Below are 23,206 nucleotides of genomic sequence, written 5' to 3'. Positions count from 1 at the left end.
CCCTGGGCCAAAGGCAGGCGCCAAACCGCTGCGCCACCCAGGGATCCCGAGGGCAAACATTTATGACAGAAAATGGGAAGCGGACAGGGAAGGCTGGGAGAGCTGTCAGACCATGATGTGAGCCAGAGTCTGAGTGGAGGAGAGAGGGGAGCAAGGCTGGGAAAAGTGGTCCTGATCACGCTGCGCTCCAAGGAAGGCTCGGCGTCCCTAAGCCAAAGAAGCCCACGGGACAAGCTCCAAGTCTCCCAGAAATGGGTCTGCCTTAGCACCCCTGCTGTGCTCAGGAACTAGCTAGAAGGAGTCTGAGGGAAGTCTCGCCTCAGCATAAACATGCCCATAGATTTCACACAGCCTTTGGTCAGTTTTACTTTCTGTAATTGGAGGTCTGTGGGACACATTCTTGGCTCACCACAGATGCCATTGTGACATTTTTTTAAAAGATTTTATTTATTAAAAAAAAAAAGATTTTATTTATTTATGAGAGAGAGAGAGAGAGAGAGAGGCAGAGACACAGGCAGAGGGAGAAGCAGGCTTCATGCAGAGAGCCCGATGTGGGATTCGATCCCAGGTCTCCAGGATCACGTCCTGGGCTGAAGGGGGTGCTAAACTGCTGGGCCATTGTGACATTCTTAGGGTCACCACAGATGCCATTGTGACTCTTGTTTACACAGCAGACAGAATTCCAGAAAAACTCCAGGGTCTGACTGAAGTCACAAAGCAGGATGAAAACCCACCTCTTGGCTCCCTCTCAAGCTTCATAAGTGATACTGGTTCTAAGCCCAGAGGTGAAGGCTGATGGGTTCTTAAGGCTTTTGGATGAAACGTCCCAGGTACAGGTAAGCAGGACTGTGTGCTCTAGGGTCAAGAGCGACCTGTCCCTGGGGTTTGTAAGGAGATCACCATCTTACAGAGGCTGTTCAGGGAAGTCCCCAGGGCCGCTAGCGTGTCACTATTTACCTGACAGGGTATTATGAACCTCACAGAAACTCTCAAGCCAAATTTAATTCATTTAATTCATCATAAAGAAAGAAAGAAATTCTGGACTTTGAAAGTGGGAAAGTGAAAGGCTCATAAAATCACAGTGACCTGGAATTCCTGCTCCAAGACAGGGTGTTGGGCTGTGAGGATCATTTCATTCTTCCCCTATTACAGGATTATGTTAAAGCTTCAATATGACCTACTTTCCTAGGTTGTTTGACTAAAGGGCCACTCTACAGAGTCTGAAAGAACAGAGTGAACTGTTTGGGAAAAGGACTTGGGCACTCTCAAGAGCCCTCAATCTCCACCTCTTCTGCTTAGGATATGAAATCTTGGTCCTACCACAACCAATTCTGAAAATTAAAAAGAATGATTTAAATAGGAGGATCCAAAATTATATCTCCTCAACTATGAAAAAAATACATGGAAGTAAATGTACACACTGTACCAAAATGTGGACTTGGTTATTGCTTCAAACTAGTATTATAGATGGACCATATTTGTTTTCTTTTTTCTACAAATGGGCATATATTTTTAAAAATAAACTTCTTAGGGTTCCAGTTCTGAGTAAGGTAGAGTGAGCATCATTTGTCCTTGCCCCAAATGCAACTAAAAACACTGGACCGGATGGAGCAGCTCTCTGAAGACTCTGAAAATGAAATGGTAGCAGGTGGTTTGGGAAAGGGAATCAGAACTTGAAATATAAACAATCTGGCGGTGAGCTTCCTGTTTTGTTTTTTGTTCCTGTATCTCCTGGCCTGGTCTCAAAGGCAGTGTGACTCCTGGAACTGTGCCTGGGCATGGAAGAAAAAAACTCCAAAAAGCCCTGTCCTCCTGGTCTGAAGAGTAAAAAGGAGGGCCACTTTAGGACAAAGTAAGGGAAACCCTTTTAATTTCCCCCCTTTTCTCTTCTTTTGCCCTGCCCCCCAGGAAGGCCTGATACTTGTTAAAACTCAGGGCAGCGGCAGTGGCAATGGCAGTGGCAGCTGGGAAAGTACCTAAGACTTAATTTTAGGTCAAGAGCTGGTACAGTGGTATGTTTCCTTCCATATGAACTGCTAGATTCCATGAATGGATCTGACTCAACAGTATTCCAATGAGTTTCAGACTAGGTAGTCTGACTCATAAACTAGGTAGTCCACCCAGATTTCAGACCGGTCCCTGGGTGGCACAAACTTAGGACAGATTTAAACTACATTGCCAAAGTTTTAAAAATTGAACTCACATTGGAACTATGGCTCTTTTATTTTATTTTTTAAAAATTTTTATTTATTTGAGACAGAGAGAGGCAGAGACACAGGCAGAGGGAGAAGCAGGCTTCATGCAGGGAGCCCGACATGGGACTTGATTCTGGGTCTCCAGGATCACACCCCTGGGCGGAAGGCAGAGCTAAATCGCTGAGCCACTGGGCTGCCCATTTTATTAATTTAATTTAATTTATTTATTTATTTTTTTTTTTTAATTTTTATTTATTTATGATAGTCACAGAGAGAGAGAGAGAGGCAGAGACACAGGCGGAGGGAGAAGCAGGCTCCATGCACCGGGAGCCTGATGTGGGATTCGATCCCGGGTCTCCAGGATCGCGCCCTGGGCCAAAGGCAGGCGCCAAACCGCTGCGCCACCCAGGGATCCCAATTTAATTTAATTTAATTTAATTTAATTTAATTTAATTTAATTTAATTTTAATTTATTTTATTTATCTTATTTTTAAAAAGATTTTATGTATTTATTCGTAAGAGACAAAGAGAGGCAGAGGGAGAAGCAGGCTCCATGCAGGGAGCCCAATGTGGGACTCAATCCTGGGTCTCCAGGATCACGCCCTGGGCTGAAGGCGGCGCTAAACCGCTGACCACCTGGGCTGCCCACTATTGCCTTTTTAAAACCCAAAATTCAACTGAGTAGATTTCAAAGATCTTATTGGCTTTATTCAATGATTCATGAATCTAGCAGCATCCAATCTAGCAGAAAGAAAGGTGCTCCAAGGAGCTATACAAAATGGAAGACTTCTATAAGCAGAAAGGAACAGGTACGAGGAAGTTATTTTAGGCAAAAAAGTGGGTAGGTTATTGCAAGGTTATTTTTCCTTGGGGACAGCAAGGATCTGTCAAGCGATTATCTAGTGCCAATCAGGCAACTTCTGATTGATTGGTTTAAGATTCCATTTCTGGTAGAGTTAAAACTATAATTAAATTAAGTCTCAATTTGGTGGCTTGGGGCTTATCATAAATGACTCCATTTTGTGCTTATAGTGTTGTTTTTAACAGTTCATAGGAGGCAGATCAGAACTGAACCTCAATGGGTCAACTGCCTCCTAAAATGAAAACTCATCATTTTCCATAGAATTTAACCAACACCTAGAGTCTCATAACATAATATTCGAAATGTTCAGGATACAATCTCAAATTACTCTACATACAAAGAACCAAGAAAGTCTGAACACTGAGATGATCTGGATGGAATAGTCAGAAAAAGACTTTACAAATGAAAAGATAAAAATAGATACAGAAAAATAACCAAATAGAAAAATTTAAACTAAGAAATTACACTCATCAAAATTTGAAAATATACTGGATGGCCTTAGTAGCAGAATGGAGATGACAGTTCAAGTCTGTGAACTTGAAAATAGATCAGTAGAAGTTAACTGTCATAGGCAGAATACCCATCCTTTCCAAAGATGTCCATGCTGTATTTCCTGGAAATAGTGAATGTTGCTCTATATGACACAAGGGACTTTGCAGATCAATTGAAGCTTTGGACTTTAAAATCAGGATTATCTGGATTATTGGACAGGCCTAATCACATGAATCCTTAAAAGCAGAGAACTTTCTCTGGCTGGATTTAGAGAGATGCAACAGAAGGAAAAGTCAGAGGTATTCAAAGTGTGAGAAGGACTCAACCCCCTGGATAGCATTTGAAGGAATATGGGCAGCTTCTAGGAGAAAGGACCAGCCTCCAGCTGATAGTTAATAAGGAAATGGGGCCCTCTATCCTACAACTACAAGGAACTGAAATCAGTCAACAACCTTAATAAGCTTGGAAGCAGAATCCTTACCAGAGCTTCCCTGTAAAAAGAAAAAAAAAATGCACATGATTTCAGCCTTATGAAACATTTTGACTTTGGCTTTGTGAGACTCTCAGCAAAGGATTCAGTCAAGCCCAACCAGACTTCTGACCTACAGAAATTGTGAAATATTAATAGGTATGGTTTTAAGCCATTAAGTTTGTGGTAATTTGTTATAGCAGCAAGAGAAAACTAACACATTATCCACTGAATATCAGAAGTGGTTAAGATGTTAATTCTAAATAGATTCTGAAAAATTAAATACATATAATATATTCTCTACTGTAACCTCTGAAACAACTATATAAAATCAAAATGGAATACTTTAAAAATATTCAATAATCCAGAAGGCAGCAGGAAAAGGGAAACAAATGGAAAACAGAGGACAAACAGAAAACAAAATGGTAGACCTAGATCCAAATATTGATAATTTCGGTCTAAACACACCAATTAAAAGACAGATTGGATGTGTAAAAAAAAAGGACTCAAATCTATGGCGTCCATAAGAAATCCATGTTCAATCTAACAATATAGTAGGTTCAAAGTAAAAGGATGTAAAAAGGTATGTCATGTAAATACTAAAAATAAACTAAAAAATTATTAATATTAAAATATTAATATTTGACAAAGTAGACTTCAAAAAATTAAGAAGAGGATGCCTGGGTGGCTCAGCGGTTAATTGTCTGTCTTCAACTCAGGGCATGATCCTGGAGATTGAGTCAGGGCATGATCCTCCCTACATGGAGCCTGCTTCTCCCTCTGCCTATGACTCTGCCTCTCTCTCTGTCTCTCATGAATAAATAAAATCTTTAAAAAAATTAAGGATAAAGAGACAATTGCATATTGAAAAAAGATCAATTCACTATAAAGACATAATAATCCTAAATATATGTATATACCTAACAACAAAGCTTAAAAATACATGAAACAAAAATTAATAGAATTGAAAGGAGGTGTAAACAAACTTACAATTTTAAATACTTCAACACTCTTCTCTCAGTAACCAATAAAACAAATAAACAGAAAATTAGGATAAGTATGAAAGAATCGAAACCACCATCAATCATCATCAATCAATAAACTGACTTTTATTAGCCACTCTATCCAAAATAACCTTTTTTTCCTCAAGTGCACATGAAACATTCATCAAGATAGACCAAATCCTATATGATAAAGTAAATATTAACAAATTTAAAAGAAATAAAATCATACAACTTATGTCCTTTGATCATGATGGAATTAGAAACCAATAACAGAGAGATGGTTGTAAAATTTCCAATACTTAGAAATTAAACTATATACACTTCTAAATAATACATGTGTAAAGGAGGATATTTTGAGAGAAACTGGAAAATATTTTGAAATGAACAAAAATGAAAATGCAACACATCAAATTTGTGGGATACAGGTCTAAAATCTAAGTTTCTGCCTTATAAAATTAGAAAAGAGAACAAGGTAAATTTGAAATAAGCAGAACCATGGAAGTAATAAAGAACAGAAATCAATGAAGTAGAAAAGGGAAGAACAAAAGAGAAAATAAAAAACAGGGTAGGTAATTGTCTAAAAAGACTTAAAAAATTGATAAACCTCTTGCCAGACTAATAAAGAAATAAAGAGAGAAGACAAATGATTAGCATGAAGAATAAAAAGGTGATATTTCTGTGGACTCTGCAGATAATAAAGATAATAAGGAATACTACAAATAACTCTCTGTGCATAAATTTGACAACTTGGATGAATTGGAGCTAATCCTGAAAAATCACAAACTACAAAAACTCACCCAAGATGAAATAGGTAACTTGAATAGTCCTAATGACTAAAAGAATGGAATTCATTGTTGAATTCTTTTTTTTTTTTTTTTTTTTTTATTCATGAGGAGGGGGGGATAAAGAGAGAGGCAGAGACATAGGCAGAGGGAGAAGCAGGCTCCATGCAGGGAGCCCAATGCAGGACTCAATCCCAGGGCTCCAGGATCATGTCCTGAGCCAAAGGCAGGCGCACAACCACTGAACCACCCAGGCGTCCCAGTTGTTGAATTATTCTGAAAAAGAAATCTTCAGGTCTAGATGGTTTCACTGATAAATTCTACCAAACATTTAAAGAACATTTAAATTTACATCTCTTTCAGTAAGTAGAAGGGGAGACAATACTTTCCTCCCTAACTTCCTTAATTTAACAAAGGGCTTCCTTAACTACAAAAAGCCTATAACTAACATCATAATTAATGGTAAAAGGCTGAACACTTTCTAAGACCAGGAACAAAGCAAGAATGTCTGTTTTCATCACTCATATTCATCATTGTACTAGAAGTCATAGCCAGTGCAATAAAATAATAAATCAAAGACATTCAGGATGGAAAGGAAGAAATAAAACTATTTCTATTTGTACATAAGACTGTCTACATGTAGATTGCAAAGAAATCTACAAAAATGTTCTTAGCAAGGTTACAGGACACAAAGTCAAAATACAAAAATCAACTATGTTTCTATATAGTACCAACAGTGAACAACTGGAAGCCAACATTAAAAACTTTTTTACACATGTCCTTCCTCAAAAGAAATACTTAGGTATAAATACAGTAAAATATATAAGATTTACATGCTGAAAACCACAAAACACTGATGAAAGACATCAAGACCTAACCAATGGGGAGGCATACTATATTCATGGATTGGAAGATTCAACTGAGTAAAAATGGCAATTCTCCCCAAAATTGGCCAATAGATTTAACACACTTTCAATGGAAATCCCAGGAGGAATTTATTACTGCTGTTGATACAGACAAGTTGGTTCTAAAATTAATATGAAAGGCAAAGAAATTAGAATAGCCCCCCCAAACTTCTTTTAAAGAAAATTGGAGGACTCATACTGTCTGACTTGAAAACATATTATAAAGCTACAGTAATCAAGATAGTGTGGTATTGGTAAGTGAAATCACACGGAATAAAAAGTCCCAAAACAGACCTACACAGAGGAGCAAAGGTAACTCAATAAAGGACAGTTTTCAACAAATGTAGTTGAAACCCTTAGACAATTATATGAAAAACTATGAACCAAAAACAAATCCTCACAACTTATACCAAAGGACCATAAAAAATAAGTGAAAAATTTAGACCCTCAAACTGAACATAGGAGTAAATCTTTGTGATCTGGGGTTAGGCAGAGTTCTTAGACATGACACCAAAAAACAATCCATAAAAGGAAAAATTGGCAAGTAGCATTCCATCAAAATTAAAAACTGCTCTGCAAAAGATACTTCTAAGAGAAATGAAAAGATAAGCTAGACTGGGAAAAAATATTTACAAATCTTTATCTGACAAAGGACTTGTATTCAGAATATATAAAGTATTCTCAACACTCAAGAGTGAGAAAACAGCCCAATTTTGAAATGGGCAAAAGAATAGACACTTCACAAAATGAGGTATGTGGAAGGCAATTAGGCACACAAAAAGATATTCGACATCATTAACCATTAGGAAAATGCAAATTTAAACCACAATGAGCTAATACCACACACCTATCAGAATGGCTAAAATAAAAAATATTGGCAGTACCAAATACCAAATACTAGTGTAAAAGTGGATCTCTTATAGTGGAATGCAAAACAGTATAGCCACTCTGGAAGTCTGGCAGTTTTTTTAGAAAGTTAAACATAACCTTTGCCATATAACTGATCAGTCCCATTTGTTGGTATATAGCCTAGATAAATGAAAACTTATGTTCACATAAAAACCTGTAAACAAGTGTTCGTAGCAGTTTTATTCAAAATTAGAATAACGCAAATATCCTTCAGTAGGTGAATATGAAAACAAACTGTGGTTATCCATACAATGAAATACTACTTAGCTATAAAAAGCAACATGTATGAAACTCAAAGATATACTGAAAGCCTTCAGAGGTTACATCCTCTATGATGCTATGTATGTGACATTCTAGAAAAGGCAAATCTATAGGAACAGAGATCAGATTGGTATGTGCCACAGGCTGGGGGCAGGGCAAACGTTTGACTACAAAGTGGTGGCATAAGAGGATTTTTTGGATGATGGAACTGCTCTGTGTTCTGATTGTAGAGGTAGTTACACAGATGTGTTAAAACAGAACTGCACATATAATTAATTTTATCGTATGTTAACTCAAAAACATTTTCAAATGAAGATAAAATATGTCACAATCAATTTATCTCTAAAAAGGCTCTAAGAGAAACTTTCCATCTGGGTTTCTTCCAGAAAGACTGCTTTGTGGGGGCCCTGCCACACCAGCCCTGGTGTTTGTGTGTCTGTTTGTTCGCCTGTGTAACGAGAAGTCAGTCCAAAGCAGTGATTTTTCTTCTCCTCTGCACCCTAAAATTGCACCCCTGGGCATGCCCTTTATGAAAGTGGCAGTAGGGTAGGTTTGGAGGGAGAAGGCAAAATTTGGCCTCCACTGGGCTCTGGACTCACAGAACAGTTGTGCTTTTGTCTGTCTCATATAAGGTTCATCTGAAAACCTCTGGGTTAGAATAACTGGTCTTAAGTCAGATCCTCAGGCCCCTACGGGGTTTGAACAATCCTGGTGGACTTCAGGGCATATAGCTGGGGCCGACTCATTTGTCCCTTTGGCATGTGCCCCCATGGACCCAGTGGTTAGCCGGCACCCGCATTAATGGTCAGCAATCTAAACAAGGCCTTTTAGGGGAAGCTGGAAATGTGCTCCTTGCTTTAGGACCCCAAGATCACACGTGGATTGAACACAATGGGAACTCGGAAAAGGCTACGAAATTTAGGCCTCTTCTAAGGTAGGGTCTGAAAGAACCTCAGACCTTTTGTTTTTTTCCCCCACACAGGATGACTTTTATGAAGAGCATTTTGTAAACAGTGAAAGGCTGTGTACGGATGGTTTGGAAATGCTATCGTGAGGATGACCACACTGACCCAGACCAGCAGGGCCAAAGCAGCATCAGTAATAAGAGTTGCTACCATAAAGCACCTACCATGTGCCAGGCGCCGTGTTAAGGGATCATTGAATCTTCATGACAACGCTGGGAGGAAAGGGCTGTCAGTGGTTGGACAGATGAGAAAGCTGAGGTGCCAAGAGGTCCTGATCACATGGGGGAGGGAGTGACAAGGCTAGGTTCCGGTCTGCAGCTCTGGCTTTCCAAATCGGGACCTTTGAGGTGAACCCCTGATGCCTGATGTCAGGTCTGCTCTTCACATGTGCCTCTAAGAAGAAACTAATGCCACCCCCCAAAAGCTGGCAGGGAACGGCCAAGGATACTTTGAGATCTTGCCATGTATGACAGTACTCAAAATCAAATATATTTTTAAAAATTTTATGACTATGAAATGCTTTCTTTGAAAAACTATGTCATATGTAAATCAAATCCAGGAAACCAGAGTTGGGCCCCTGTGGGTTGAAGGTGGAAGCAGGGTTGGCCTGGGCCCCCAGGACCAGTGCACTACCCAAAGGCCACTTATCTAGGGGATTGGCACTTACTGTGAACACCACAGGAGGCACCATGATGGTTAAGGCTCTGGCTTTGGGTTTGAAAGAATAAAGTGGAATTGTGGCTGACTCATTCATTCCTGGGTTAGTCAGTCTGGTGGAGGACAGCAGGATTCTAGGCTTGCTAAACGCTTAAGGTGCTGGACTTTGACCCGGGCACTTGCCTCACTCTCCCCTCTGGCCAGCAGCCGTGACATGTCACTTAGAGGGTTGGAAACTTCTCTGCACCAAAGGGCAGTTAGTGAATTTCATCTTTGAAGATATGGATAATAAGGTTAAAATCGACAGCACCTTTCCTTTTTTTTCTGACCCTCATAAAAGGTATCATCTGTTTTGTCTGTATCAACAGAAGGAGAATGTTTAAGTTCAGATCGTGGTGGAGGGTCTACAGCAGATCTGCACCCCCAACCTGGGTGCGGGGACTGGTAGGATGGCTCACAGTGGAATCATCAAATGGACCTCCTTCTCATAGATGTCAGGGATCACTCCCATAGGGGAGCTGACCATGTGCACGGTATTCTTGCCAAACAGCTGGAATTCGTAGTGGATGAGCTGCTCCCAAAACCCACTGTTGGGTCGGATGATGGGCCGGCATGACTTGGTCCATGTGTGGGCATCCAGCAGGGACATGGCGTGGTACTTCATGAGGTAGGCCAGGCAGAGGGCAGCTGAGCGGCTCACACCAGCGGCGCAGTGCAAGAGCGTGCGGCCCTGCTTCATCTCTACACTGTGGATATGGTCGGCTATGGGATCAAAGAAGTCACAGAGACGCGAGATGGGTGTGTCAGCCACAGGCACCTGTACGTACTGGATGTCCTCGTATAAGGTGTTTACCACTTCCACCGAGACGTTGATGACCGTGGTGATCTGGTTGCTGGAGAGCATGAGCTTGTTGTTGGCGGCCACTCCATTGCTGATATACAGGCTGCTGGTGATCTGTGAGAGGCCGCTGACCACGGGCTGCCGGAACTGAACCGGAAAGGTGCACGGGGGTGCTGTCATCAGGCCAGGCAGTCAGCGGCCAGGGAGGCACAAAGGCTACATCTTTCTGTTAGGCCATGCCATGGAAAACTGCAAGGAGGGAGAGAACATTTAAGAGAGCAGGAGGCCAGCCGGGCCAGAAAGCCAACCCCAGGGGATTTCTGGGGAATGGATAAATGGGTCAATACTGGATCTCCAAAGTAGTCCTCTGACCATCCCAGCAGAAGTACCCAGAGAACTTATCTACAAGTCTGGAACTCAAGGCCTCCCTTGAGGGGCTCCACATCTCTAGCTGAGCAAGCTGACTGGTGTCCATCAGCTGGGCCTTGGCCCCTCTGCCTAAGTTCACAGCCCTCTTCTCCCTCTAAGTGGGAGGAGTCACAAGCAGCCTCTTGCTTCTCCTCTGACTTTATGCTCAAATCATGAGATTCTGAAGCACTGACATGGTGCTAGAGCCTACTGTGCTGGGAGTCACTGGTGGTATAAGAGAAAGGGGGGTCTCAGATTCCCCCCTCCAAGAACCATCCCTCTGAAGAGATAGGTTGTGCTTCTGTGAAAGTGATGTCAAATTACAGAGTCCTACATTAATGAAGCTCTTGCACTTGGCCTCTAAGGAGAGGGACTGGGCAAAAGGGTGGCTGAAAGCTTCCTGGAGGCCAGCATGAAGGGCACTAGAGCAGCTCCCAGAGAAACAGAGGGGCCTCAGGTAGACAAGCTATACCAGCATGATGCTGTGCGCAGCAGGGCTGTGGCAGGCACCCCAGGGAGGGGCACACCCCTGCTTTCTCCTAAGAAATCCTAGGCCCGGGCAGCCTGAGTAGCTCAGCGGTTTAGTGCTGCCGTTTTCGGCCAAGGGCGTGATCCTGGAGACTGGGGATCAAGTCCCATGTCGGGCTCCCTGCATGGAGCCTGCTTCTCCCTCTGCCTGTGTCTCTACCTCTCTGTCTCTCTGTTTCTCATGAATAAATAAATAAAATCTTAAAAAAAAAAAAAGAAAGAAAGAAATCCTAGGTGCTTCATTCTCCCAGTCTTGAACAAAGCTGCAAAAATAGCACATTTTCATATGTTCCACTGAAACAGGAGTATTCGGATTTAGAGCACACTTCTCAAGGCCAAATGGCAGTCTTCATCAGGCAGAGACAAGTGAGGAGCAGAAGTTCTGTTCCCCTGCATAATATATTTCACTGGCTGGGCAGCCCTGGTGGCACAGCGGTTTGGCACTGCCTGCAGCCCGGGGTGTGATCCTGGAGACCCTGGATCGAGTCCCACATCGGGCTTCCTGCATGGAGCCTGCTTGCTTCTCCCTCTGCCTGTGTCTCTGCCTCTCTCTTCACTCTCTCTGAATGAATAAATAAATAAAATCTTTAAAATATATATATATATATATATATATATAATATATATATATTTCATTGGCTGCCCACTGTCAGGATGAGATGGAGCCCCTTAGCTTAGCTGTCAAGGCCATTTGTGGTCTGGCTCCTGCCCATCTCTATCCCTTCTATTAGCTTTTCCTACGTCCTGCAGGACCTCAGCTAGGCTGAGCCATGTACAGTGCCACATGGACACCTGGTCCTCCCTGGTCCAGGGCCTTCATCTTTGCTGCTCTCTTGGCCTAGAACCCTGTTTCCCTACCAGCCTATCACATCATGATCTGTTCCATTCAGCAGAGGACTTGGGATCTTAGCCAAGGGTCACTTCCTGAGGGAAACCTCCTGGAACCATACCCCTCCCCTATGTTTAATCAAGTCCCTGCTCCTCCAGGCCTTCTAAGCCTTATATGCTCTTCTTCCTACTACTTCCTGAAGATGTGTTTTTTTTGTCTTGATTCATCTGTGAGTTCTATTGGGATTCGCTATAACTATCTTTACTCCTACTGCATCACCAATGCTAAGTTCTGTGTCCTTACAAGTAGTTGCTTGATACATATCTATTGAATGAGGAATGACTCCAACAGCCATAACTCTGCCTTCTGAGAGATCTGGAAAGGATGAGTTCTCTGTCTTTGTTCATCTGAAATTTGGGGTTGGGGAAAGGGCTTGGTGGAGGTGAGGGTGGTTCCTAAGCTGCTGGAAAGCAAGGCCAAAGGCTACATAGGAAATCCTATCGGCCAATGCCCTAAAGTCAAATACAACAGGCTCACCCCAGGAAGGCCGGATGGGGTTGTTTGTTCTAAGGGTCATGTGGGGCAGAGAAAAAGCCCCCCAAAAACTCAGTTGAAAGCCTAAATGCTAAGGGATGTTCATCACGCAAAATGGATTCTTATCACCCAAAATGGATTCTTATCACCCGAAAGCCCAGAGAAAAGTGCACTGCGGGTCCCCAAAATTAGTGCCCAGTAGGAAACAGAAATAGAGGAAACTGCTATCCATCTCAGTGACAAAAAGTTAGCAAAGAAGACATTTCTCTTGAAGGTAAGGGTAGCAATGGGAAGAGAGACATTTTCATGCTAGTTAAGAAATATTTTTCAGGCTCTGTATTAGGGGCTGGGGATATTGAAATGTAGACAGTCATGGCCCCTTCTTTCACAGAGCTCAAAGTCTAGTGGGAGAGGCAGATATTAAATAGGCAATTGTAGGGCAGCCGGGGTGGCAAAGCCTTCAACCCAGGGATCGAGTCCCACGTCGGGCTCCCTGCATGGAGCCTGCTTCTCCCTCTGCCTGTGTCTCTGCCTCTCTCTCTCTCTCTCTCTCTCTGTGACTCTCATAAATAAATAAATAAATAAATAAATAAATAAATATTTAAAAACAAATAAATAGGCAATTATAGGCACAACAGAGCTGGAAAATAAGAATAATAGTGCCTGTCTTATAAGACCTTCTGAGGATGAAATGAGGTAACCCAGGTAAACTAAAGGGCCTGACACAGAGTAAGTCCTCTATAAATGGTAACTATTCTTTTTTCTTTCTTTCTTTTTTTTTTTTTTTTTTTGTAATGGTAACTATTCTTACTGCTGTTAGGGGCGTTGAAACGTAAAGCTTTATGGGAGGGAAGAATAAAGGGATTTATTTCAGGCTTGGGGCCAGGGAGTTGCAAAGATCGCCTCAAGAAATGACACAAAGATTTGAAGAACATATAGCGTGGGGGGTGGGGAGGGTGGTGGTGACTAGTTTCACCGTTTTATAGCCTATAAAGCCTCTGGCGTCCTTCATCTGGTTCTGTTTTCAAACAAACATAATAGGCCGGTGTCTGTAACTAATATCTTCGTTTCACACACGGGAAAGTGAAGTAGAAGGAGAGAAAAGGGCCTGTCTAGGGTCACAAAGCACGGTCCGAAAGCTGGTCTTCTGGTCTCATTATGGGTGGGAAAAGTCGGCAAGCACCGCGGGGCGTTCATTAATATTGGCTTATAAGCGTGCAACGAAGCCCGCGGGTTGACAAGAGCAAAGAGCCACAGCCAGGGGTGAGCCGCCCAGGTTTCCTGCGCAGCTGACGTTGGCCTGCGCTCGTCTGTTGGGCGTCAAGACCCCCCAGTCTTACCTCTCTCCCGTTCGTTCAGGAAGCAACCGCGCCGGAAGCCTCGGCTGAGGGTCTCCGGGTGAGGGAAGATCTGTCACCATCCGGGCGCCACCATCCCTGGCTACCCCGCGCTCTGGTTTCCATAGCAACAGTCCCTCCTCGCGGGGAGGAATCGGTAGTGCCGGGTCCTCAGAGAAAGCCCGGCCTCGTCTCAGCTCCCTGGAGCCGCCCCCCCCCCCCGCCCCCCGGCTTTACTCGGTTACCCGCCCCGCGATCACGCGGAGGCCGCAGGAGTCCTAGCGGAGAGGTAGTGTCAGCTCAGCGCGCCGCTGCCCGCTCTGTCTCGCGCAGCCCGTCTCCACGGCAACGCGCCCGGCTGCACCACGGCGGCCGCCGAGGGACAATCCTTGCCGCGTCCGCAGCCTCCTAGACTTCGCGCACACATCCCGCCCCCCCCCCCCCCCCCCCCCGCAACCTTCCGTCACGCGTCTCCCGGGCAACGCGCCGAGCTCAGCTCCCCGCGTCTGACCTGAGATTCACTCTGCGTCCGCGCCGGCGCCCGCCGACTCTCGTTCCGGAGTCGTTCTCGAGCATGGTAGACTCGGACTCGGCTGCCCAGCAGTCCAGGCCCTCGGTCACATGGAACCTGGGCTCGCCATCCGGTTATTCGGCTGCCGCCCAGGCGACCACCAGCTCCGACACCAACCCGGCCTCGGCCTCCCGGCACGTTAGGTTCAGCAGCCAACCCGAAATCAAAATAGGGGCCCACCCGCAGATCTGCTTCCTGCGGCCGCGGACCGTGCAGCGGCCGGTGCTCTTCAGGTGCGGCCCGGGTGCCCGGGGCTCTCCTCGGCCCCCAGCTCTCTTCGACCCCCCGCCCCCCCGCCCCCGCTCCTCCAGCGGCCCTGGGGACCTCGGCCCTGGCTCGCCCCGAGCCCCGAGCCCTTCGGAGCCTGGCACTTTCTTAAACCCCGAGAGAGCCTGGATTTCTCACAGATGCGAGCCCCCGGTCCTTCCCAGTCCAACCGCTCGCACTCCGGGAGCCTGGGAGCCCAAACTCTCAGCCCGGACTCCCGGGGAGAATTGCCATCTCCCACCCGCATGCCCACGAATCCCCTCGGCCTGTTAGTCTTCCAGGCTCGACATCGCAGCAGAGCCCCGGGGTCCCCAGCGCCCTTTGGGTCACCCTCTAACTCACCTTAGAGCCTAGCGAGGCCCAAGGCCCCTCAAGCCTGACACCCCTCTCCGCAGCCCCAGAAGCCCTGGCAGTGCCCCTCAATTCAGCCCGAGTCCCCACAGACCCCAACTTCCCCTCCCTCCCTTCCATCCCACAACCCTGGAAGCCTCCTCCCACAGAGGCCTTGCAGTTGGAAAGCATTGTGGTTCAAAATGACCATTTATTACTTGAAAGGAGGTATTTACAATCACTGCCCCCAACCCTTTAAAACTTTCCCAAGAAGTGTTGGTAAATTTGGTTCACCCAAATGAGTAGGTTCTGAGTGTTTTATGTGTCTTTAAATATTTACAGTATACAAGGGAGACGTTTGTATGTGAGCTGCTTTTTTGTATGCGGGCCTTTGTATTTTCATGCCTTTGTTGTCAGAAAGATGTACATGGGAGACTGGGGACATTTGTTTAAACTAGTCCATAAGTGTAAAAATGTAATTCCAAATTGGCAGAAAATTAATTAGAAAAAAATTTTTAGTCCTTCAAAATGTTTTAATCTTTAAAAATTGTCCTTTTGGTCCTGTCAAAGTAGTATACGCTTTTATAGGAAAATCAGACAGGACAAGCAAGCAAAATGAATGGCCACAGACAATCACTGTTAACATTTTGGTGTATATTCTTTCAGAACCATTCATATATATTTACTACAACATGGTGATACATCTTTTGGGGGAAAAATTTGTCGCAAGAAATTTTACTATTGTGTTACCTAGCACCCCCCTTCCACCTAGTACCCTGTGGATATCTATTTTATTCATGAGTGCATAGTATTTTATTCTATGACCTAATTAAAATCTATTCCATTGCTTCCTATTGTACAGTTTATAAATTTTAGGAAAAAGTATGAACAGTTATTTTGAAATGGGCAAAAACATTTAAAGGTACACATTTGCAAAACCATTTCATGCTGTAACTAAATTATCAAAAAGCAAAAATCTGGCATTATCCATTCTTGACCAATTCTTCATTTTGGCCAGATTTTTATCTGGAGTTTCGCCTGGATCACCTGGCTCCGTTCTGTACCCCGCCACCCAAACCCTCCCATTGCATCTTCTATCTCTTAGGAAGTCTCCTCAATCCTTTTCCTACACAGCTTCCCTCCCTATTCCAGACTTTTCCAAACCCTCTTCCCTTAGAATCCCTCTATTAACCAGCCTAACCTGTAATCTTCTCTTTTTCCCTGCTTCCTTTGATCCCTCCCCCTGCCAATCTTTCTTAGACCTAGGCTCTGGAGCAAGTGCTCCCCACTTCACCCCCCTCAAATTCATCTTTCTGAACCCTACTATACAACTTTTGTTCCTCTCTAAGATCCCAACCTCTCATCTCACCCTACTCTTTCTCCTTAAAGATGGCTGCTTCTGAGGGCAGTTCTGAGTCCTGTTCACACTTTTCTTACGGACTGCTGTGGGACTTTCTACATCTTCTCAGGATGACTTTTCCTCTCAGTATCCAGAAAATACCCCTTTTTAAAAAATATGTTATTTATTTATTCATGAGAGACACACAGAGAGAGACACACACACAGGCAGAGGGAGAAGCAGGCTCCACACAGGGAGCCTGATGCGGGACTCGATCCTGGGCCTCCAGGATCATGCCCTGGGCCGAAAGCAGGTGCTAAACCACTGAGCCACCTGGGCTGCCCGAAAATACCCCTTTTAGTGCACATTTTCTGCAAGAGGAAGCCTAGGCCTACTCCCTTGCTCCTCAAACAACTATGAGAGCTGTGCCTCTCCTAAGAATCCTGGGAAAGCCTCAGTCACTCCCCTAGGACCCTATCAAATCAGTGCCTGTCCTAGCCCTGGCCCCAGCCATCTTACCCCATGCTACTTTTCCCTCCCGCTTGCAGCTTAATGAATTCCAGTGAAGCAGCGGTGAAAAAATTTTTACCGAAGAGCAACTTATCTCGGGTGATTATTCGTGACAACCTCAATGCACGACGACGAACCGATGAGAGAGAGGTAAAGTCATCAAAAGCTTCTGCATTAGAGGGTGTTCGTGGCTTGACCCATGTTCAGTTCACTCTCCCCAGTAGTCTGGGCAGGAGGAAGTGGTGCGGAATCACAGATCTTAGGGGTGATTGGGAGCCATCAATCTGCTCTAAAGCAAGCCCCATTTTACAGGGGAGGCAACTGAGATTCGAGGTAACTGATTTGCCCCAGATGTCACAGCTATTCCCCTGGGCCAAGGGAACCAGGGAGAAGGATTCCATATTTCTTGGCTCTTGTAGCATTATTTTCCTCCTCCAATCATATTATTTCTCTAGGGACATGGATTCCTACCATCTCCTATAAAAAGAAGTCTTGGGTCTTGGAGTTTAAAGTGGCATCAACACCCTTTGGTTTGTTTTTTCTCTCAGGGATTCCCTCTATGTTATAGGGGAGAGCTGAGGCTCTTCCCCTTTTTGCTTATGGACAAGTAGGGTTGGACCTGCTTACCCAAAAGCCCGCAGAAGAAGGGGAGGGAAAACAATGTTGTCACTGCACAGACCCAATTAATTAATTCATTAAATGCATCATCAGGGGCTGCATGGGATAGGCACTGTGTTGGGCATGAGGAAGAGGCTAGGGCACACGATGGACTGTGAGAATGTACTCATTTTTTCAAGTGGAGCAAGCAGCCCAGAGTGGCTACTACCCCCTTCTTTTTTTTTTTTCTACCCCCTTCTTGATTCTTGACTTCCCTCCATGTTCCAGGGCCAATCTGGATGGGCCTATGAGACTCTAGTATTAAGAGTAGAAGAGGCTTAAGAGATGGTGCCAAATCCTCTTAAAGGCCAAAGAGACCAAAAGAAGAGCAGGGATCTGGGTTTTTCTCCCTTTGCTAAACTTCAGTGGCATGGTGTAGTGGAAAGAGGGTGGGCTTGGCAATGGACAAGCCAGCTTTGTGTGACCTCAGGGAATAAACATTTCCTCCAGGACTCTCTTTTCTCATTGGTAAAATAGGATCTATTTGGATCCTCAGTTGCAGGTGACTCAAACTGATCTTGTAGTAGAAGTAAAATAGAGAATGATGTGTTTATATAATCAAGGATGGGTAGGGCAAGGTCCCCAATGTTTCGGATGAGAGGAGCCAGGAGCTCCAGCACCATTGGATGAGACCTCCACTTTCCCTCTTCATCTCTTTTCTGTGTCTTTGTGCATGTTGGCGTCATCATCAGGCCGGCTGTCCCTGCTAAGCATGGCCACGGGAAACCTTGGCCCATAGCCTAGAAAGGAAATGGAGTGCTTCCACTGTTGCTCACATTAGACAAATCTTGGAGAAACTCCAGCTGGCCCAGGGTGTGTCATTGGCCCATCCTTGTCCTAGTCAGTGTGGTCAGGTGGAATGTGCTATTTTAAATGGCCTAGGATGGATTGGGGGCCAATTTCTATGACCAGCGGGAGAGGGGACATTATACTTCCGGCAAGTGGGGAGAGGATCTCTAACGTGCTGTAACTGGAAACTCTCCTGAGGTGCTTTTTATGTACCAGAGGTCTGTGCCACCCTCCAGCAATCCAGAAGTTCTCCTTTTATTTTTTTCTAAAGATTTTATTTTATTTTATTTATTTTATTTTATTTTAAGATTTCATTTATTTATGAGAGACAGAGAGAGAGAGGCAGTGAAGAAGCAGGATCCATGCAGGGAGCCCAATGCGGGACTCGATCCCGGGACTCCAGGATCACGCCCTGGGCCGAAGGCAGGTGCTCAACCGCTGAGCCACCCAGGCGTCCCAAGATTTTACTTATCTATTCATGCGAGACACACAGAGAGAAGCAAAGACATAGGCAGAGGGAGAAGCAGGCTCCCTGGTTGGAGCCTGATGCAGGACTCAATCCCAGGACTCTGGGATCACAACCTAGCCAAAGGGAGACACTCACCCACTGAGTCAAAGGGAGGCATTCAACCACTGACACTCAACTGAGCACCCCGGAAGTTCTCCTTTTAAAGCTGTATTGAGCCCTTACATGTTTTAGGTATTCAACATCCATTTTGTATTATTAACCCACTTAATAGTTCAGGAAACAGACTCAGAGAGATGGAGTAACCTCACTAAGGTCATACAGTACATCATTCTAGAGTTGTAAACCTGGGTCTGACTGACATTTTCCCTTAAGGATGAGACTTTCTTCTCCTTATTTGTAGACCTGGTGACTTGCTAAGGGCCCAACTTGTAGAAGCTCTTGGATTTGAGGCTTGAGGGACAGTATGGCAGTGTTTCTGCCCCCCCTCTCCAAAAAGTGCTCAAAAAAGAGGCACTGATTTCTCAGGACCTTGACAAGAACAGCTAAGATTTTGTATCTTGGGAATCATCTGAGCACACTCTAAGAACACACCCACCCTCCTTCTTCATCCTTGTTCCCAAAACCCACTTAGGTTTTTGGTTCATCCCTTGTTCCCTTTGTCAAATAATCATGGCAACACTGACTGGCCTTTATGGAGCTCTCCTTTGCTTACATTGTGCTGGGTTTTGAGACAGTGTCAGTGCTTAGAATGCCCAGGGGAGTTTGTGAAAAGTGTTGGCTCCCAGGATCATCTCCCACCTGGTTCTGTTTTCACATGCCCAACACTTCCCCATCCTTCAAAACCCAATCCCAATTTATATGTCAACCCTCTGTGAGGCTTTTCTTGATATCTCTCTTCTTTGAACTCTGTACTTCTTTTAGGGATGTGTCACTCCCTGCCTCACTTAGAAATATTTAGGCACGTGCCCGGCCTTCCTGACTATGTTGAAGTCGCTATGAAGATCTGTGGTTGATTTTTGTTAGTGTCTGCTTCAGAGCGAGCTCATGGGAATAGGCAAATGAGCAAGTAAGATAAAGGATGTGCATTCCTAGAGCTTCCAGTCTCATTGGGGACAGGACAGAAATGATATGCTAGACAAAACAAGCAGAGGTCAGTGTGATGTAGGGGATGTCAGAGACAATCTTTGGGAAGCACTAAGTGAGTAATCAGGGCAGGGTGATAGGATTAAGGAGGAGGAAGAACATGATGAAACTTTTCTCCATCCTCCCCACCCCACATCTCTTTTTTGGCTTGTTTTCAAATAGAGATGTTGAGGTTAAAGTCAGGCTTCCAGCTGCGGACCGTCAGAGGTACCATAGGGGTTATGTAGCTCAATGGCCATGTTTTCCAAACAGGGAAACTGAGGCTCACTATGAGTCCATATATTTATGAACTATTGAGCCCAGCTAGCACATTTCCCACCTCCCTCCCCCACACATCCCCAGCAGCACAGATGTCTTGTTTTCTGTGAAGTAGCTTCTTCATCCTAACAACAGCTCTGTTTTTTTAGATAAGAGCTTCAGAAAGGACCAAGAGAAAGATAAGCCACTTCTATGACCACCTGAAGAAAAAGTTCATGACAGACCAGCTCAGGAAGCTGGGCCGCTGGAGAAGGGAATCCATGAACATCCAGCAGTACCTGGATAGCATCCGAGTGTGCAAGCTCTAGTTCAAACTCCATTCTAGCAGGAGAAGCCAGCCACCCTAATCAAGGCAGAATGATCTGCCCCTGGGCCACAAGGACACCAGGGTACAGGAGGAAGAGAGGTAGACACTAGGCAGCCGACACCATCATAGAACAACAATAAACTGAGACCAGCGGATAGTGGAGCACAAAACCCTTCAGCCACTGTAATATTCCTTGCCCTGCCCCATCCTATCTGTTCTGGTGGATGTGCTCCTGATGGTCCCATAGCTGCCTGATTGGGAGGAGGCTGAACCAAGCCGGCTTCCATGGTTAAGGCAAAGATGGACCTTTGCTACCCACATGTCTGAAGTGGAATGCTAGGCCAAGTGTCCAGGGACAGTGAGTGGTAGCTTAGATGGGAAGGATTCAGTAGTGCCACTGACTAGTGGTAAGGGGGTCAAGGTGAGACATCGGACAGACCTAGGTTAAGTGCTATAGCTGCCACCTCTCAGCTATGTGACTTTGTAACCTCTCTGAGCCCCTGTTCCCTTATCTGAAAGAATGGGGTGGTAGCGAGGGAACCTGCCTCCAAGAACCGGTGTGAGGATGTGGAGTGTTTCACCCAGTGCCCATCACTGCCAATAGCTCTTATCATGAGGGGGCCTCCCTGATGGCTTCTGGCCTGCCTGCTGTCCCAGCTATACCCTGACAATCCCTACATTGTCCCTTTACATGCGCAGGCCCATCATTCAGAAGACCCTTTCAGCACCCCCCAGGGCTCTCAGGAAACTTCATCCTTCAAAGCTTATCTCAATGCCACTCTCTGCAAAGCTTTTCTGACCTTCTGCCTCCTGCCTGCCTTCTGCCTTTCCCCTCTCTGCCCCCGCCTCTCCCCACCACCCCTACCTTTGTCACATAGGTTTCTGCTCCCCTCTGAACTTTAATTACCCAAGTGGCTTAATTCTGCCTTGTGTGGTAGTTAATTGGACATTTGTCCTAATCCCTGCTTAGATGGTATGGTCTTTGAGAGCAGGGACCAAGGATCCTCCAAGACTCAGTCCAGGCCTCTTCTGTGACACTTCTCCCAAACTGGCCCCAGTAAAAAAGGCCATGCCTTCCTGTGCCCATACCTCTGTCCGCACCAAGTGTGTGGTTGGCCATTTCTTGTTTGCTCACTGTCTCCCTAGCCAGACTGTGAATGTCTTAATGGCAGGATGCTTACTCATCTATAACCACAATGCCTAGTAAATGGAATAGTCACTCAATGTTTTCTGAATAAATGACTACTCCTCTTTGTATTATAGCTTTAGCACAGTGCACAGAGCAAGGACCTAGTATAAATATATAGTAAATATATAAATATATAAAATATATTAAATATAAATATATATATACTAAGTTGACCACATCCCCTCATTTTACAGATGAGGAAACTGAAGCCTAGAGAGGTGACTTGATTTGCCAAGGGTCCTGCAGCAAGTTAATGCTAGAGAACTAGAAGCAGGTGTCCTGACTGCCATGGAGTGGTCATTCTACATCACAACACCTGCTAGGTAAGGACATCAGTCCTCTCGTGGCTTTTGGAAGACTTCCTTAGGAAGTCCTCCTCATTCATACTCATCCTCATCACGCCCCTCTCCAGGCTTGCTGCCTGGCAGCAGGCCTTTCTTTAAACTGAATATCTGGGGCAGCCCAGGTGGCTGGGCAGCCTGGGTGGCTCAGTGGTTTAGTGCCCTCTTTGGCCCAGGGCCTGATCCTAGAGACCTGGGATCGAGTCCCACGTCGAGCTCCCCGCATGGAGCCTGCTTCTCCCTCTGCCTGTGTCTCTCATGAATAAATAAAATCTTAAAAAAAAAACAACTCAATATCTGGGAGCCTCCAGCCCAGTGGGCTGGGTGGCAAAAGGAGGGAGATGTTCATGATGTTTTTCTTTTCTTCCTTTATGGTTTTCTTTTGAGAACTGGGGCATGCTACTTTTCAAGGAAAGTCAAAACAGTCTGTTCCCAAGCTCTTATCTGTTTTTTTGCCTGATTACAACTGATTAGAATTTACACTTTATCATACAACCAAAAACCTCTTCTGTTAGATCAACCACTGCTAGCACTTTGGTGTCTTTCCTATATTTGCTGTGTTTGTTTCCTTTCAACAAATATTTTTCCTTGGCCATCAGCTGATGTGCCTGGAAAGGGGAAATGCTCTGGGGACCCTGGAGTCTTCAGAGGGCTCACAGAGCAGCCCCAGTCTCTCTTTCTCCAAACTGTCCCTGGGGTTCTCCCCACCTCCAGGATCTCACTTAATGTAGTCTCCCTGAGCCTTACTCCAGTCTAGCCTCCTGCCACATGCACTCTTCTCCCCTGGATGGCTGGCCTTGGCTGAGAGTCTTTGCATCTTCATGCTGTGGCCCAATGGACTGAGGGTTCCCTGGCAGTGAGATGTCAAACCAATGGGTCACTTTATAAATCACTAATTCACCTCTGATTGTGTGGATTCAGTCTTCCCATTTTTGCATTAAAAACCAGGGGATAGGGGCACCTGGGTAGCTCAGTGGTTGAGCGTCTGCCTTTGGTTCAGGTCATGATCCTGGGGTCCTGGGATCGAGTTCCCATGGGGAGCCTGCTTCTCCCTCTGC

General features: G+C 45.0%; 3 protein-coding genes across 7 annotated transcripts in view; 2 read left to right on the top strand and 1 right to left on the bottom strand.

The window, feature by feature from the left end:
• The window catches only part of DUSP18 (dual specificity phosphatase 18), a 19,168-nt gene extending 4,545 nt beyond the window's left edge, over nucleotides 1-14,623 (bottom strand). For 3 of the 5 annotated variants that reach the window (XR_005983718.1, XR_005983720.1, XR_005983719.1), the window contains exons 1-2: nucleotides 13,982-14,347; nucleotides 9,512-10,591 (exon numbers count right to left, since the gene is read on the bottom strand). Coding sequence is in view for 2 of the 5 variants with exons in the window: in XM_041728516.1 (XP_041584450.1) it covers nucleotides 9,956-10,522 (567 nt within the window). In the remaining 3 variants the exon portion in view is untranslated. Of the gene's footprint in view, nucleotides 1-7,779; nucleotides 10,592-13,981; nucleotides 14,348-14,489 lie in introns of those variants that run through there. The other 2 variants (XM_041728516.1, XM_041728515.1) reach the window with 2 other exon arrangements.
• On the top strand, nucleotides 14,493-23,206 carry C14H5orf52 (chromosome 14 C5orf52 homolog). Its single transcript, XM_041728517.1, has 3 exons — nucleotides 14,493-14,782; nucleotides 17,034-17,145; nucleotides 20,461-23,206. The coding sequence occupies exons 1-3, from the start codon at nucleotides 14,553-14,555 to the stop codon at nucleotides 20,617-20,619; spliced, it is 501 nt and encodes a 166-aa protein (XP_041584451.1). The 5' UTR covers nucleotides 14,493-14,552; the 3' UTR covers nucleotides 20,620-23,206.
• OSBP2 (oxysterol binding protein 2) overlaps nucleotides 14,764-23,206 on the top strand; it is a 189,431-nt gene continuing 180,988 nt past the window's right edge. Inside the window, exons 1-2 of the mRNA XM_041728512.1 lie at nucleotides 14,764-14,782; nucleotides 17,034-17,145. Coding sequence (XP_041584446.1) covers nucleotides 17,117-17,145 — 29 coding nt within the window. The 5' untranslated portion in view covers nucleotides 14,764-14,782; nucleotides 17,034-17,116. The remainder of the gene's footprint in view (nucleotides 14,783-17,033; nucleotides 17,146-23,206) is intronic.

Source organism: Vulpes lagopus, chromosome 14 (genome assembly GCF_018345385.1).
Source record: "Vulpes lagopus strain Blue_001 chromosome 14, ASM1834538v1, whole genome shotgun sequence".
NCBI lineage: Eukaryota > Metazoa > Chordata > Mammalia > Carnivora > Canidae > Vulpes > Vulpes lagopus.
The sequence above is the reverse complement of the archived record's forward strand: the minus strand, read 5'-3'. Positions and strand labels throughout refer to the sequence as shown.